This window comes from Leucopleurus acutus, assembly GCF_964270905.1.
Source record: "Leucopleurus acutus genome assembly, chromosome: 19".
Classification (NCBI taxonomy): domain Eukaryota; kingdom Metazoa; phylum Chordata; class Mammalia; order Artiodactyla; family Delphinidae; genus Leucopleurus; species Leucopleurus acutus.
In genome coordinates, this window is record NC_139161.1 from 46,466,763 (window position 1) to 46,483,532 (window position 16,770).

Below are 16,770 nucleotides of genomic sequence, written 5' to 3' on the forward strand. Positions count from 1 at the left end.
ACCTAAAACAATAGCTTTCATTTGATAACATTGGTGGGATCATAAGCCTGTAATTGGTATGTCAAGTTTACGAAAGGGGGTTGTTTTATATATTTTAAAGTTAAATGGTTAATTCTCAGTGATGGGAAAGTGAGAAATTACTTTTCTCTTTACACTTTTCTGTACTTTTTTTCTGTTTCTATTTACAAAAGAGAGAAATGAAGTTTTGACCACCTTTCAAAGCTTAATTTCTTCAGGAAAATTCCCCTGCCACTCTAGTCAGAAATAATCTTTCTCTCCTCTAGCTCCCAGTAGTGTTTATTTGTGCCTCTGTGGCAGTTTTTCTTACTCTCCATTGAACAAGCAATTGCACACGTGCTATGTAGACACTGCTGGATGCCGAGGACACAAAGACACAAACTATTTCAAGGAGTAGTGTATTGTCTTTAGGGGGAAAAGAGGTGCAACCAGTTTTAACAGGATAAAATAATTGTACAGAGTGCAGTCAAAGCACAGCGGGGCTACCTTAGTCCCCAAGAAGTCAGAGAAAGATGCTTACTTTCCATTGTGTGTGAATTACCTCTTTTGGACTTTAAGCTTCTGGAGATGATGAAATGAAAGTACGAATATGAACAGTGTTGTTTTTGTTTTTGAGAGGGGTTGGGTTGGATTTTTATATTACTTGTAATTACAAGTAATAAATGAAGTCTTCACTTTTTTTTTTTACAGAGCATAAACTGTTTAGCTTTGATTTTAAAAAATAGGTAGAAAGTCACTGCTTCCCGTGACTCCATCCACCCCCACATATACCCTATTGTTAAACACTCTTCCTATCTTTCTTTATCCTTCCCATGTTTTTTGATGCAGATACAAACAAATGCAAGTAAAGATTCTTTTTTTTTTTTTTCCAGGAAAATTCCCAGATGTTTCAAGGTAGACCTTGCAAGAATATGTACCCTAATGAATATTTTCCTCATGGAATAACAAATGGAGCCAGTTGGTACAATGTCCCAGGTAAACATTTTTTATATTAAGGCCGTATAACTTGATGGATTTTCTGTCCCCCTGGATGGTACTGCTTGTTACTGATTTTTAAATTTTGAGAAAGAATCATTCTTTTAAAAATATTGTATAAATAGTTTAAAACATTCAAATTACCGTTTCAACTATTTTTAATATTTGGTGTACTTTGACCTTTGAGTAAAATAATGTACTGAAACCTCATGAAAGTGTTATATTTTACTGCTGGCTATTACAAAGAACTTTAGATGTGCTAAGAAGAAGAGTGTGAGCTACACTTGAATTCTTCCTGAACATGAAAGTACAGATGTTTTACCTGGACCACAAGCATCAGAGAGCTCTCAAATGAACGCATTATTGGTTTTCAGCCATGCTGATAAAAGATGAATTTGGCTTTTTACTAGGAATGTTGCTTACGATTTGGGATCTGAGCTAGTTAGAACTTCTTCAGAGTAACTAATTTAAAATTTTTATCCTTCAGGTGGTATGCAGGACTGGAACTATTTACAAACAAACTGCTTTGAAGTGACTATTGAACTTGGTTGTGTGAAATACCCATTTGAGAAAGATCTGCCCAAATTTTGGGAACAGAATCGAAGATCTCTAATCCAGTTTCTGAAACAGGTGACGATTCTGGAGTGACATGAAATTTCTCCCAAGAGCAAGAAGAATTTTGTGTGTACATGTGGTTTTCATGCATTGATTTTAGAATACACCTCATTTGAATTCCAGTTTGACCTGTTCATGTTTTCGTATATTTATCTAGAAAATTCATGGATGTAAATGAGTTTATTTATATGCGCAGAGAAGAGTTAAAAATGATTAAACAATATAGTGATGATGTTTGGCACTTAATGGTTAGTGGTCACTTTTTACCTTTGTCTTTATAAAGGGCTACTATAGATTGGGTACATGCCTAAGAATTTGTCAAGTGATAAAGATGGGCTATGGGGTAAATTTTTTTTTTTTCGCCATTGGTTTACTGTGAAACGATTAATTTCCTTTTGTTTGGATGTGCATCGTGGCCAATAGGTAAAGACTATAAGAAATATGCTAATAGTGGTTAAAATTATTAGGATAATCTGACTAATACTTTGTGCCAGTACTTTGCTGAGTAGAATGGCATAATGGCTGTGAGTTTGCATACTAATTTTTTAGAACATTTTAATCTGAAAATTTGTAAGCATCAGGAAAAATTATAAGACTAACAATAAATACTACTATTCCTTTACCTAGGTTTAACAATTTTTATACTTTGCTGCATTTGTATTTTATATATATATAAACACACACACACTTTTGTTGAACTATTTCAGTATAAATTGCAGGTGTTATGATATTTATCCCAAAGTATTTCGGAATACATCTTCTAAAAATAAGGTTAATTCTCCTACCTGACTTCTCCAATTGCTATTATCTCACCTAAGAAAATTAACAGTAACTCCCTATACTACCTAATACCTAATCCATGTTCAAATTTCCTCCACTTGTCCTCAAAATGTCTTTCTGTAGCTGATAGGAAGATAAAGACAAATCTAACTTATGAAAAACTAGCCTTTCAGAAACTGAAATATTTTGTTTAATGGGCGGTTACATTTAGCTTTACTCTGAGCTCCTGAATTCCTATTTGTTCTACATGTTTACATTATTTAACAATCTGTTATTTTGGATGTGAACTTCCAAAATAATTAGATGATGATCTTTATCAGTAAAATCTGGGTGTCCTTGTGCTTTATCCAGGTTCATCAGGGTGTCAAAGGATTCGTCCTAGATGCCACAGATGGCAGAGGTATATTAAATGCCACCATTAGTGTTGCTGAAATTAATCACCCAGTAACTACTTACAAAACTGGAGATTACTGGCGTCTGTTGGTTCCAGGAACTTATAAAATCACAGCATCTGCTCGAGGGTGAGTTACTGAATGCTTTGTAATTGAGTGCTTGGAGATGAAACAAGCATAGTTCCCTTCTAAAAGATTATTGCCAGAAAGCCCTGTAGAGGCTAAGCAACCTTGAGTTTAACGCTGAGAAGTCTAGAGCTGGTTACCCATTTGACTCTTCTCTGATGGCACAGTGAGTACATGAACCGTCAGATGTAAGAAATCTGTGAAATTATTCACTTTGAACAGTAGCCTCTTTTAGCTTCATCCTCTCAGGTCACCTTCCCCTGTCCAGATGTAAAGCCATAGTGACTGATTTCCTTCACTATGGGTAACAGTTCTGGGAAGTACTTGTTAGTAGGGAAAAAAAGACTTCTGTTCTGCATACTTCTAGTCATGTTGTCCCCAAAATACCACCACTTTACATTTGTACCCTTTTAAAACTCTTTCACAGACACTTATTTTTTATTATTGTACCTTTGCCTTCTTGCATCAAGTGAGATTTTCTTACTTACTGCTAATTCTCTGAGAAAAGCCATTTTCATATTTTTTACAGTTTTTCTCACCACAAAGATATATTTACTTGAAAAGAAAAAATTAACTTATGACCTTTTCCCTTGGAAAAAACTTAATATTCCTTATGTTCCTCCTCCTTTACAAATACCTTAGAACTGGAGCCACCTTACTTTTTAGTCGAAACTTATAATTTTTATCCTCTTGTAGTTTTCTTTTTTATATTTGATACATGTAGGTGTTCCCACAGAATATTTTCCCCTCCCCCTACTAGCTCTCTTATTTCTGAAGAGTTAGTTTGAACACTCATTGAAGTAAGGGTAAATACATGGAAACATTTAAAGTTATTGTTACCTTTTTTTAAAAAATGGTTTTCAAATATCAAGTGGTCTGTAAATGAATGGGTTAGAACTTTAACGAGTAAAGAAGTCTATTCTGGTTTTTTTCAGTTTTGGCATAGTATTGGAAAAACCAAAGCATCAAGGTGTCTGAAAAATGGGGCAAGAATGATGCGTTTGGCAGAGAATGTCCTAAGTTAGTACTTCTCAAACTTTTTCCACCATATTCCCTGATGACAGACAAGTGAACTCAGATTCCAGGAAATATGGGCGTATACACTGCAAGCATGAGCTTTCTTTTGAAGTCATATATTTAATCTTAAAAACTCATTTATGTTTTATAGTCTACCCTTGTATGGTCTTCGTTAATGTTTAAAACAAATCTTAAATTCTCACAAAGTTAACAATTTGACCCTTTTGGGAGATGCACCACATTTATCTCTAGGATTCACATATCCTCTGCACACCTCTGTTTTCCCAGGGTTTGGGTACTCCAGCTGCAGAAGCGTGGCTCTGATCTGTCTCCTTTATTACAGGTATAATCCAGTTACCAAGAATGTGACGGTAAACAGTGAAGGTGCTGTTCAGGTCAACTTCACACTTGTTCGATCTTCAACAGATTCAAACAATGAATCAAAGAAAGGCAAGGGGGACAGCACCAACAATGAGGGTGCCAGCGATCCGACTACTAAAGAGTTTGAAACTTTAATTAAAGACCTTTCAGCTGAGAATGGTTTGGAAGGCTTCATGTTACGCTCCTCCTCAAATCTGGCTCTTTATCGATACCATTCATACAAGGACTTATCAGAGTTTCTGAGAGGACTTGTGATGAACTACCCACATATTACAAATCTTACCAAGTAAGTGTCACCCTTCTTGCTACCTTTTTTTCCTCTTTCTTTCTCCCTTTCTCCTTCCCTCTCTCTTTCTCCCTCCCTCCCTCCCTCCCTCCCTCCCTCCCTCCCTTCCTTCCTTCCTTCCTTCTTCATTTTAAAGAGGTTACATTTAGCATAAGCCACATTAAATGGTTCTTGTAATTTATTTAGAGATATTTGGGAGCTGAATGTATAGAGAGTTGGATTTCACTTATTTTGAAACAGATGTTTGCTTGGAGATCTTTCTAACAATGAATCTTGGAAACTTTTATGAGAAACATTGGAGCAGAATTACTTGTTAGTTTAGCAGTGTGTGGCTTGTGCCTCCAGAAAATGTAAAATCATTCTTTCTAATGATTACTTTGATTTCAAAACCCTTTCTACTTCTCAGTTGCAGATTCACGTTCTGACTAAATATTATTTAGTTTGTTTCATTTTGCTGGGGGCAGGGACAAATTTGGAACTATGAGCTCACTTGTCAGGGATCATGTTTAACCTTTTCTTCAAATTAAATAATGAAGCCTGGTTGGCTGTCATTTTCTGTGCTTCAGTCTCTACTCACAGTCATGGTTCCCTGAAGCTTTAGGGACATATGTGATTGAGGGTTCTGGGAAAACATGCAGTACCAGCTTATGTAAAACTGATGGCTGAGACAACTTTTACCTTCACTTCTTAGGCTTCTCTGCTTCACTTTCACTGTCTCAAAACTATTTCCTTGATTTGTTGATTCCTATTATTTGCCTATTTTAGGGCCTTTACGTTTTGCCCTGAACTTACAGTTCTCTACTACAAACCTAATGAACATTAACTAGACTTTCACTTCTTCACTTTTTTTCCTTCATTGGTTCTTTTAATTTTACCAGTAAACTTACTTTCTCAAATACTGGTTTATAATGTCTGTAATTGCAAAGACTGATATTTACTTTGGCAATACCAATTACCTCTCTTCTGCAACTGACTCTTGAACATTTCTGCCCAGGTCAGGTTTTAATACTGTCCATGTTAGTGCCATATAGACGTTACAGACTTTCTTATTTTAAAACAAAAAATTGGACATTATTTTGCTATCCATTTACTTAGTTCATTTGTTTTTTTTAACCTTTCAATTAAACATGCACTTCTTAGTTAAATAGTTCCCCAGCAAATATGCAACACCTGCCAGTGGTGGGACACAAGGCAGTTTTAGGTGGTCCTCCAACGGTTGCTAATTATCATTAAATACCATTGTGAGATAGTGGTACTTTGTCTATTCTATTAATCCTCAATTTAATGCCAATATTTTTTTCTATCTAACTCTTGTAAATCTCCCTTTATATCAAAGAAAGCAGGCCTTTTCAATTAGTTTTGCTGTAATCTTGCTACTGCATTTAAAGTATAAAATGTCTTATTTGTGTAAATTAATTTAGATTTTAAAAGTAAGGTGCTCTGCATTTGTGTATATTTAAATATTTCCATAATAAAAATTTAAGTGAGTTAACTTAAAAGACATATGTTAACTAGAGACTTCCCTGGGACTTCACTGGAAGACTCCATGCTTCCAGTGCAGGGGCCGTGGGTTCGATCCCTGGTCAGGGGACTAGGATCCCACATGCTAGGCGGCACAGCCAAAAAAAAAAAAAAAGACATATGTTAACTAAAGAGTAGTATAGATTATAGAAGATTGGGTAAATATCATGAAGATGATAGGAGAATGACAATTTGGAGGAATGCTGAACTAAATCATCATCTTTCCTAAATCTGATAGTATCTCACATCTATTTGACTTTCTTTGATTAAGGGAACCTAATTTTCTTAAAGTAGTCTGACATAAAGATTTACTCTTTAAAGACTTTTTAAGACTTTTCAAATTTTGTTCTCATTTGTTTTTTTGAAATCTGTAAGGCAGCATTAACATAATACTTGATTACTTGCTGACTTTTTGTTTCTGGTTTTTGAAAGTTTGGGACAGAGTGCTGAATATCGTCACATTTGGTCCCTTGAAATCTCCAATAAGCCCAATGTATCTGAGCCTGAAGAACCAAAGATTCGTTTTGTTGCTGGTATCCATGGAAATGCTCCAGTTGGAACTGAACTTCTTTTGGCTCTGGCAGAATTTCTCTGCCTAAACTACAAAAAGAACCCAGCTGTTACCCAAGTAAGAAAATAGCCTGTTTTGACATGCTTTAAAAGGAAAAAGCTCAGTGATACACTGATATCAAGGCACCATTTTTTAAAAATTTAACTTCCTGTTAGATTTTATACAGAGGTACTTTTAAGGTCATTATACACTTTACTCTTTAAAAATGGACCTTGGGGGCTTCCCTGGTGGCGCAGTGGTTGAGAGTCTGCCTGCCGATGCGGCGGACACGGGTTCGTGCCCCGGTCCGGGAGGATCCCACGTGCCGCGGAGCGGCTGGGCCCGTGGGCCGTGGCCGCTGAGCCTGCGCGTCCGGAGCCTGTGCTCCACAACGGGAGAGGCCACAACAGTGAGAGGCCCACTTCAAATAAAAAAAAAAAAATGGACCTTGGTATATAGTCATTGTTAATAGTGTCTATTATATTTCTTTGTATGTATTAAGAGCCATAGAGGAAAAAAATAATAAAGATTTGCATTCAGTCCTCTATTCCTTTATGTTACCCTTCCAATCTTTACTCACAGTGATGTATATTCTAATTAGAGGGACTTCCATTGCCAATTATTTATAACTAGGATACTATATTGAAAGATGAGGTAGAAGAGAAATCGGGGTTTTTTTTCATGTAATAAAGATGAAATTATTGGACACCTTGGATGCTAAGAGATTTTAGAAAAAGTGATATGGCAATGCCTACTTTAGTCGCTCATGACTATAGAATAGAACGTTGATCCAGAAGCTGGTTATGTATGATTAAGCAACCTAGTTTCTGTGTTGTCTTAGGGAAAGGAAGGAAAGAGTGTGCATCTGTCTAGAACACTCACTAATTGGCACTGTCTGTATAGAATTTAGGAAAGGGAAAAAGTACTAGTATTTGTTTAATACCTACTATGTGCTAGGTACTTTACATACATCATAATTTAATCCTCAACCCTGCAATTATGTTAGCTTCATTTTATAGATGTGAAAACTGAGGCAGAGATATTTGATAACTTACAGGAGGTCACACAGCTACTAAGTGGTAAAGCAGGGATTTAAACCCAAGCATGTCTCACTCTAAAGCCTGTGCTGTTCTGTTTTACCCTACTGCCTCCCCTGAAAGAAATTTGGAAAGAATTGATGTCATGATTAGGATCCCATGATGTGGGATTAGGTGAGATGAACTTAAATCAGACTTGATCAAAAATTATTTTACCATTTTCAGCAAAGCAGATCCCATTGACTTCTTCATGTGAGTTGCAGGAGTATTTCAAAGATTTTTGTTGTTGTTCTTTTTTAAAAGGGAGATTACCTAGGACAGTGGTTCTCTACCCTGGCTATACATTGAAAACATCTGGGAAGCTTTTACAAATACCAATGCCTGGGCTCCATCCCCAGAAGCATCAATATGTCTTTAAAAGCTCCTTAGGTTATTCTAACATTTAGCCAGAGTTACTACCTACTGATCTTAAGGTTATAAGAGACTATATATCCCAGGTAAAACATCTACCAGGAATTTCAAAACTCCTAGTTTATGAGAATTTGCCTCACTGGTCTAATTAGGCTTAGATCACTTTAGATTGCCATTTGTTTTGAGCTAAGTGCCAGAATTGTCTGGAGAGTTCAAGAAAATATACGTATACCCAGAGACATATGGTTAAGCCCAAGCATATAGGAAAAAAATCTCCCTCAGAGATTCCAGCATAAATGAGTTAAAGGATTGCAAATATATTTTCAAGCTATTGACAATTTTACTAGAATAAATAAACCAGGAATCACTTATTCTGATTTATTATTAGAAATATGTAGGATGAATTATATCAGAAATTCATGCCATAAATGTAGGTATTAACACCTCTGGATATGGCTCATTTGAGGGAGAAATTATGAGTAAGACAAATATCCCACCTCATTTTTTTTTGATATGCTGATTTCAACTCTTCTGTCTCATTGTTTCCAGACATACATTGATATTTGTCACATTATATGTTCCAGTTTTTAATCTGGAAGTACAATATTATTATAAATACAATATTATTGTGTTTATTGTATTTGTATTATTTTTATTTATTGGTCAGTTATGATTGATCTAAGCCAGTGGTCAGCAAACTTTTTCTATAAAGGGCCATATAGTATATATTTTGGACTTTGTGGGTCAGATGCTGTGTGTTGCAACTACTCAACTCTGCCATTGCAGAACAAAAAAAGTCATATGAATGGGCAAGGCTGTGTGCCAATAAAACTTTATTTACAATAGCAAGCAGCAGGCTGGGTTTAGCCTACAGACAGTGGTTTCTGACCCTGTTGTAAGATATTGGGAGGTCTCTGGGAACAGCAGCTGTGCAGTTTTTTGTTTCTTTTTTAATTTTTTTGGAGCAAGAGAGAATTTTATTTATTTTTCAGTTCTGCCTTTTAAATCTGTGTTTAAAACAAACAATAAAGACTTTCTGTTTGAAGCATGGGAGGGTACCTTTTGATTCCACATAGAGCTAATAAACTCATTGATTTCTGTTTCCGTTTTAGTTGGTCGACAGGACTAGAATTGTGATTGTCCCTTCTCTAAATCCAGATGGGCGAGAGAGAGCACAAGAGAAAGACTGTACTTCAAAGATAGGACAGACAAATGCTCGTGGCAAAGACCTGGATACAGACTTCACAAGTAAGACCAATATTTAGGTCATCAAAGTACTTTGTAGATAATTTTATTTCTCTTTGCTAGGAGATTGGTTGATCCTATTTTATAGATGAGTAAGGGGTGCTTTCTTGTCTAGGATGTACAATATAAATGAATAGAGACATCTAGAAAACTTTTCAAATTCTTCTTGTTTTTCATTTGCAAAAGTAATTCAGGTTTTTTCCTTAGAAATTCAATCAATAATATTGGGGGGGAGGTTTTCATCATAGTCATACAGAGATGTATATTCTTCCTCTCTACTCTCTTATATATGAGTGTACACACACGTATACACACACACAATGTATGTGTGTATTGATTTGAAGGGGCCTGTTTCTTATTAACTTAAATAGGATCATCAGCTATACATATTGTTCTGCAACATTTTTATTGGATATATCATTGACATCTATCTATTTCAATACTCATAGATCTCTAACATTCTTATTAATGGCATCTTATTATGCTATTAATATATGGTAGTACTCTAGTTTATTCAACAATTTCCCTACTGATGGACATTTAGTTTCTTTTTAATTTTTTGCTCTTGCAAACGATGCTTCAGAAAATACCCTGATTTCTGAAAATCTTATTTTCTTTCAAGGACAGGTTATTATTTTTTAAAAGAGGATATGTCCATCCCTTTTTGTTTCCAGTAGGAATTTTCTTAAACTTGGTTAGAGTCATTAACCTTTCAACATTATCCTAAAGGGTTTAAAACTCAAAATAACCTACCTCCTAGGAAGTATCTTTCTTGTGTAAGGTAGTGGCTTATGGAGTAATAAAGTATTTATCTACAGATTTTGTAAGTTAGCCTTTTGACTGTGCTCAAGTAGGGAATATTTTCTTAGCTGCTCATACTAAAATTTTAAAACTTGGTATTTTATGTTTGACATTTCTATATTTTTAGATAATGCCTCCCAACCTGAAACTAAAGCCATCATTGAAAATTTGATTCAGAAACAGGACTTCAGTCTTTCTGTTGCTTTAGATGGTGGTTCAGTGCTGGTCACATACCCATATGACAAGCCAGTACAAACAGGTATGTAGAGTGTCACTTTACATATATACTATTTAAGCTTAAATAGGAAATTTCAATTAGGTAACATCCCTTCTAAAAAATTTTTAAATGGTGAGCATTTGAGCACACTGCATGAATAAACAGCCTAAGAAGTCTGTACATACATCAACAGTTCAGTTACTTGGAACAGGGAGGTCAGATCTAATGATGGCCTGGCTTTATTCAATGTAGCCATCTTGTCACATCTGCTCAATTTTTACTCCATAAACATTTATGGAATAATTATTATATCTCTGGACATTGGAAATACAAAAGGGAATAAGACACAATTCCCACCCCAAGAAATCCATATTATGTAACCAAACATTAACAATACAGAATTGCCCTCTCCTGCTTTAAACCTTGACTGACTGGTTGCACCTTGTGGTGAGTTAAACAGTTGCCTGTTGAATCTCTCTGCGGCATTGTATATGGAGATAATTTGTGTTGCTTGCAATGCAGCTTACAAGGAATATTGTAATTAGGCCACAGTTGCCCCCAAATGTAGTAAAACATACCAAAATTGGTTTGTATTTTAGTGTGATAACTTGTTAAACTCGCCGTTAGTGCCTTTTAATATAAGGAAGATGCTTATCTTCTTGGTCAGATTATCTTGGAGTGAACAGAACCGTGTGCTTAATTATAATAACTCCTCAATAAACTTCAGTGAGGTACAAGATTTACTAGAAGGAAAGGAATATGACTTTTGTGTCCATGAAGTTGAACTTGGAGATAAATCTTTTCAATTTCTCCGCTAACTTCTGTATTTTTCTTTTTGTAGTGGAAAACAAAGAGACTCTAAAGCATTTGGCATCTCTTTATGCAAATAATCATCCATCGATGCATATGGGTCAGCCCAGTTGCCCAAACAAATCAGGTAGGTATTCTCCCTACCCTTTGTTATTGTTGTTGCTGTTTTGGGAGAGGATGAGGACTTGCCTTATGATCTTGTTGATCCTACATCTCTCAATGCTTCTATAGATGAGAATATTCCAGGAGGAGTAATGCGTGGAGCAGAATGGCACAGTCACCTGGGCAGCATGAAGGTATGCTTTATAGAATATGGTGAGAATGGAATTATAAATACATATTGGACATTGAGTGAAAGAATAGGTGACTTTTCTGATATAGTAAAGTGAATGGCATCTACTTTGTGGCTTCCTTGACATGATAGCCCTTAAACTAACTAACCCCTGACAGCAATTTTTTTTTGCCAATTTAGCCATTTTTAATTATAATTTCAGTGATATTTTAATTACATTAACAGTGTCATGCAACTATCACCATATCTATTTTCAAAACTTTCATTACCCCAAACAGAAACTCTGTGCCCCAAAGCAATAACTCCCCATTCTCCTCTTCTCGCAGCCCCTGGTAACTTCTAGTCTACTCTCTGTCTCTATGTATTTGCCTATTCTGGATATTTCATATAAGTGGAATTGTACAATATTTTTTCTTTTGTGTCCAGCATTTTTCACTTAGCATAATGCCTTCTGGGTTCATCCATTCTGAAGCATACATCACCTACTCCATTCCTTTTTATGGCTAAATAATATTCCATTGTACGTGTAGATCACATTTTGTTTATCAGTTCATCTTTTGATGGACAGATGTTTCCACCTTTTGGCTCTTGAAAATAATGCTGCAGTGAACATTCGTGTACAAGTATCTGTTTAAGCCCCAGTTTTCAATTCTTTTGAGTATATACCTAGAAGTGGATTTGCTTGTCATATTGTAATTCTCTGTTTAACTTTTGAGGAACCACCAAACTTCCACAGCAGCTGAACCATTTTACATTCTTATCAGCAATGTATAAAGGTTCCAGTTTCTCCACATCCTCACCAACATTTATTTTCCATTTTTTAAATTATAGCCATCATAGTAGGTGTGAAGTGGTATCTCACTTTAGTTTTGATTTACATTTCCCTGATGACTAATGATGTTGAGCATCTTTTCATTTGCCCATTGGCCATTTGTATGTTTTCTTTGGAAAAATGTCTATTCAAATCCATTGCCCATTTTAAAGTTGGGGTTTTTGTCTTTTTGTTGTTGAGTTACAAGAATTCTTTATATATTTTGAATACTAAACCCTTACCAGATGTTTGATTTGTCAATAGTTTCTCCTATTCTGTTGTCAATAGTTTCTCCTGTTCTGTAAGTTGTCTTTTCACTTTCTTGATAATGTCAAGAAAACTTCTGATACACAAAAGTTTTAATTTAGGTGAAGCCAAATTTGTTTTTTTCTTTCGTTGCTCATGCTTTATTGTCATATCTAAGAATTCATTGCCAAATGCTAGGTCATAAAGATTTACCCCTGTGTTTTCTTCTAAGAATTTTATGGACTTAGCTCTCATATTTAGGTCATTGATATATTCAGAGTTGATTTTTGTATATGATATGAAGTAGGAGTTCAACTTCATTTGTTTGCATATGGAAGTCCAGTTGTCCCGGAACCATTTGTTGAAAAGACTATTCTTTCTTCCATTGAATAGTCTTGCCATCCTTGTCAAAGTCAATTGACCGTAGATGTATGGATTTATTTCTGGATTCTCAATTCTATACTATTGGTCTATATCTCTATTCTTTTTTTTTAATTTTATTTTTATTATTTTTGGCTTCATTGGGTCTTCCTTGCTGCCCGCGGGCTTTCTCATAAGCGGGTTGGCTTCTCATCGCGGTGGCTTCTCTTGTTGCAGAGCAGGGGCTCTAGGCACGTGGGCTTCAGTAGTTGTGACACGTGGGCTTAGTTGCTCCATGGCATGTGGGATCCTCCCGGACCAGGGCTCGAACCTGTGTCCCCTGTGTTGGCAGGCAGATGCTCAACCACTGTGCCACCAGGAAGCCCCTATATGTCTATTCTTATTTTAGGACCACTGTTTTGAACACTGTAGCTTTGTACTAAGTTTTGAATTGGGAACTGTGAGTTCTCCAACTTTGTCATTTTCCAAGATTGTTTTGGCTACTCAAGGGTCCTTCCAGTTTCACTTGAATTTTGGAATTGGCCTCTCTTTTTCTGCAAAAAGGCTGTTGGGATTTTGTTAGGGGTTGTGTTGAATCTATAAATCACTTTGGGTTGTTTTGACATCTCGACAGTATTGTCTTGCTATCCAAGAATACAACATGTCTTTCCATTTAATGTCTTCTTTAATTTCTTTCTGAGAGCATTTTCATTTGTTGTCCATCCATTTAAAATTAGTCAGGAGTTGTTAGCAGATGGGTGGTTAGCTTATCATTCCGTTCACACGTGCAACCAGAAAATTGACTTCATTCCCTTCTCTGCCTGCGTTCCCTCCTTTATTTATTAAGAACTTGCTATGCATGAGGCACTTTTCTATATGAAAGATAGAGAATATTCTGTGGCCCATTAAACAAATAACTATGTTACAGAATTAATCACTGTGATCTAGAAGAGATCTCAATGTGCCATGAGAAATTAAAGACAGAAAAGGTTACACCTAGTCAGAGATGTAGCCTTCTTTTCATAGATGAGGTGGCATTAGGGATGCAGAGATGGTGAACCGAGACATCCATAAAGAGGAAGCAGTAAGGGCAGAGGTCAAGAAGCAGTCTAATATGTACACAGTGCTATACCAACAAGGACCTACTGTATAGCATAGGGAACTCTGCTCAATACTCTGTAATAACCTAAATGGGAAAAGAATTTGAAAAAGAATAGATACGTGTCTACATATAACAGAATCACTCTGCTGGACACCTGAAACTAACACAATGTTGTTAATCGGCTATACTCCAATACAAAATAAATGTTTTTTTTTAAAGAATCAGTCTACATTAGTTAGAATATGGGATGTAATAGAGAGCAGCAGAAGACAAGAATGGAAAGAGAGTTTGAAGCTTTGAATGCTTTGTTTTTTCAGTAAGGAATGGGAAGCCATGAAAGGTTTTGAGCAGGGATATAGTGACATGATCTGAGCTATTCTATGGAAATCTTTTAACAGTGGGTTAAGATGGTTTGGAGGAAGGAGAGACTGTGGCACAGGGAGACTGGTTTAGAATAGCCTAGACGAGAACTACTGAGGGCCTAGATTAGAGTAGTAGCAATGGGAATGGAATCAAGGGATGAAGTTCCAGAGATATTGTAGAAGTGGAATTCACAGGATTTGGCAAATTCTGGATGACAGCAAGAAATTGAAGTCAAAGACAAAAGATTTCATACCTGTGTGAGAAAATGAGTTACTGTCATTAACTGAATTAGGAAGAAGAACAGGTTTGGGGTGAAAAAGTGGTAAGTTAGATTTTGGAACCTGTCCACACAAGTAGTTCCTACCTAAATAATTGCTATGTTGCTGTATGGTAGGTTCGAGCCTGCAGATTGAGGGTATCAGAGAGCAAATACTTGTGCTTTTACCTCTAAGAACTCAAAAACAGCAGTAAGGGGCTTCCCTGATGGCGCAGTGGTTGAGAGTCCGCCTGCCGATGCAGGGGACGCGGGTTCGTGCCCCGGTCCTGGAAGATCCCACTGTGCTGTGGAGCAGCTGGGCCCATGAGCCATGGCCGCTGAGCCTGCGTATCCGGAGCCTGTGCTCCGCAACGGGAGAGACCACAGCAGTGAGAGGTCCGCGTACCGCAAAAAAAGAAAAAAAAAAAAAACAGCAGTAACAGTAGTGAGGTTCCAGGGTTTAGAGGGAAGCTGACCCTCTGCATGTAATTATTCATTTATTCAACAAACCCTAATAAGAACCCCTCTACTGCCAGTCACTGTAGGAAGCACTGGAGATATAAAAATGAATTAGACATAGTCCCTGATCTTAAGAACTCTCTTAGGGGTGGCCATGTTTGTGACTGGTTATAATACCAAGTGGTTTATTTGTATTTGCTGTAAAATGCTTTACAGATTCTTTGTTTACATCACCCAGCTTTTCTTTTTATTCCATTCATTCCATTTGTCATATTACATAGCCTCATTCTTACTTTTACTTATTAATTTTCCTACATTTGTTTTTGAATCTTATATTCCAGGATTATAGTGTTACCTATGGCCACTGTCCAGAAATCACAGTATACACAAGCTGCTGCTACTTTCCTAGTGCAGCACAACTCCCTTCGTTGTGGGCAGAAAATAAAAAATCTCTTCTTAGCATGTTGGTGGAGGTGAGTCTTTCCCTTTTAACTAGAAGCAAACTCCCAGGAATATGGTCATTGAAAACGTTTATCAAAATATTTTCTTAATCTTTTACCAAAATTTTGTATTGTTTATTTTAAATGTATGTAGAAAGGAGAGTTTTGTTCATTTTTTATTGCCTAAACAGGTGCCATGAGTTCGCATATCTGATGTATATTGAGGTAATTTAACCCTGTGAGATGCTGCAGGTTCTTCCATTTGAATATCACACGGAGTTACTCGAGACAGTGTCCTGTGGTGGGAAGTAAAGCATTCAAGACGTCGGAAGACTTGGGTTCAAACATTTTAGGCTTTGACTCTATCAGAGGCCTCTCTCCCCTTATTTCCATCTCCGTGCCTCTGAAGCAGTGAATGAGTAGCAAACAAGGTCAGAGTCAGTGGGGAGGGACAAATAAGCTAGACTTACAGAGGGTTTTGTTGTTTTGTTTGTTTTTGTCAGGCCTCAAGTTATGGCCTCTAGAATGTCTGGCATTATGAAAACATAAATTTATATCTTAAACATTTATTTTTTTAAGGTTCACAAGGGAGTTCATGGATTTGTTAAAGATAAGACTGGAAAACCAATCTCTAAAGCAGTCATTGTGCTCAATGAAGGAATAAAAGTACACACAAAAGAGGGAGGTTATTTCCATGTACTGTTAGCCCCAGGTGTCCATAACATCAATGCCATTGCCGATGGGTATCAGCAACAACATTCCCAGGTAAGAAACTCAACTTGAGTGGTCTCATGTAAATTTTTATTATTAATAATACTTATATTTAATTTGAAACTCTTGTTCGAAAGCTTGTGGGGAATAAAGAAAAATGTGACCGCCTCTTGATTATGGTATTTGTTATCTTTCTATCCTTTAGCAACAAAAGGGAAATTTTTGTAGCATTTTGTGTACTTTAGATGACAATGAACCATCTCCTTGGTTTGCTATAAAGGCCCTAGGAATATAGCAGGGATACAATATACCTTAGGTAAACTTTTTCCTAATTCTTGCACTTTATCTTCCTAGGTCTTTGTGCATCATGATGCAGCCAGTTCTGTGGTAATAGTCTTTGACACAGATAACCGGATATTTGGTTTGCCAAGGGAGCTTGTGGTAACTGTATCAGGTAAAAAAATTTAAATCTTCAGTAGTTGAAGTTAAAACCAATCCTGACATTTCAATTTGAGAGTGGATCACCTCCATAATCACCCGAAAATAAT

The 16,770-nt window shown here is 36.4% G+C and overlaps 1 protein-coding gene across 1 annotated transcript in view; it reads left to right on the forward strand.

Moving 5' to 3' along the window:
- Nucleotides 1-16,770, forward strand: part of CPD (carboxypeptidase D) — a 67,382-nt gene that overhangs the window by 44,924 nt on the left and 5,688 nt on the right. The window contains exons 9-20 of the mRNA XM_082861439.1: nucleotides 891-993; nucleotides 1,481-1,623; nucleotides 2,740-2,909; nucleotides 4,267-4,590; nucleotides 6,544-6,739; nucleotides 9,222-9,357; nucleotides 10,283-10,414; nucleotides 11,214-11,309; nucleotides 11,414-11,478; nucleotides 15,413-15,544; nucleotides 16,091-16,276; nucleotides 16,577-16,676. Of these exons, the coding sequence (XP_082717565.1) occupies nucleotides 891-993; nucleotides 1,481-1,623; nucleotides 2,740-2,909; nucleotides 4,267-4,590; nucleotides 6,544-6,739; nucleotides 9,222-9,357; nucleotides 10,283-10,414; nucleotides 11,214-11,309; nucleotides 11,414-11,478; nucleotides 15,413-15,544; nucleotides 16,091-16,276; nucleotides 16,577-16,676 (1,783 nt within the window). The remainder of the gene's footprint in view (nucleotides 1-890; nucleotides 994-1,480; nucleotides 1,624-2,739; nucleotides 2,910-4,266; nucleotides 4,591-6,543; nucleotides 6,740-9,221; nucleotides 9,358-10,282; nucleotides 10,415-11,213; nucleotides 11,310-11,413; nucleotides 11,479-15,412; nucleotides 15,545-16,090; nucleotides 16,277-16,576; nucleotides 16,677-16,770) is intronic.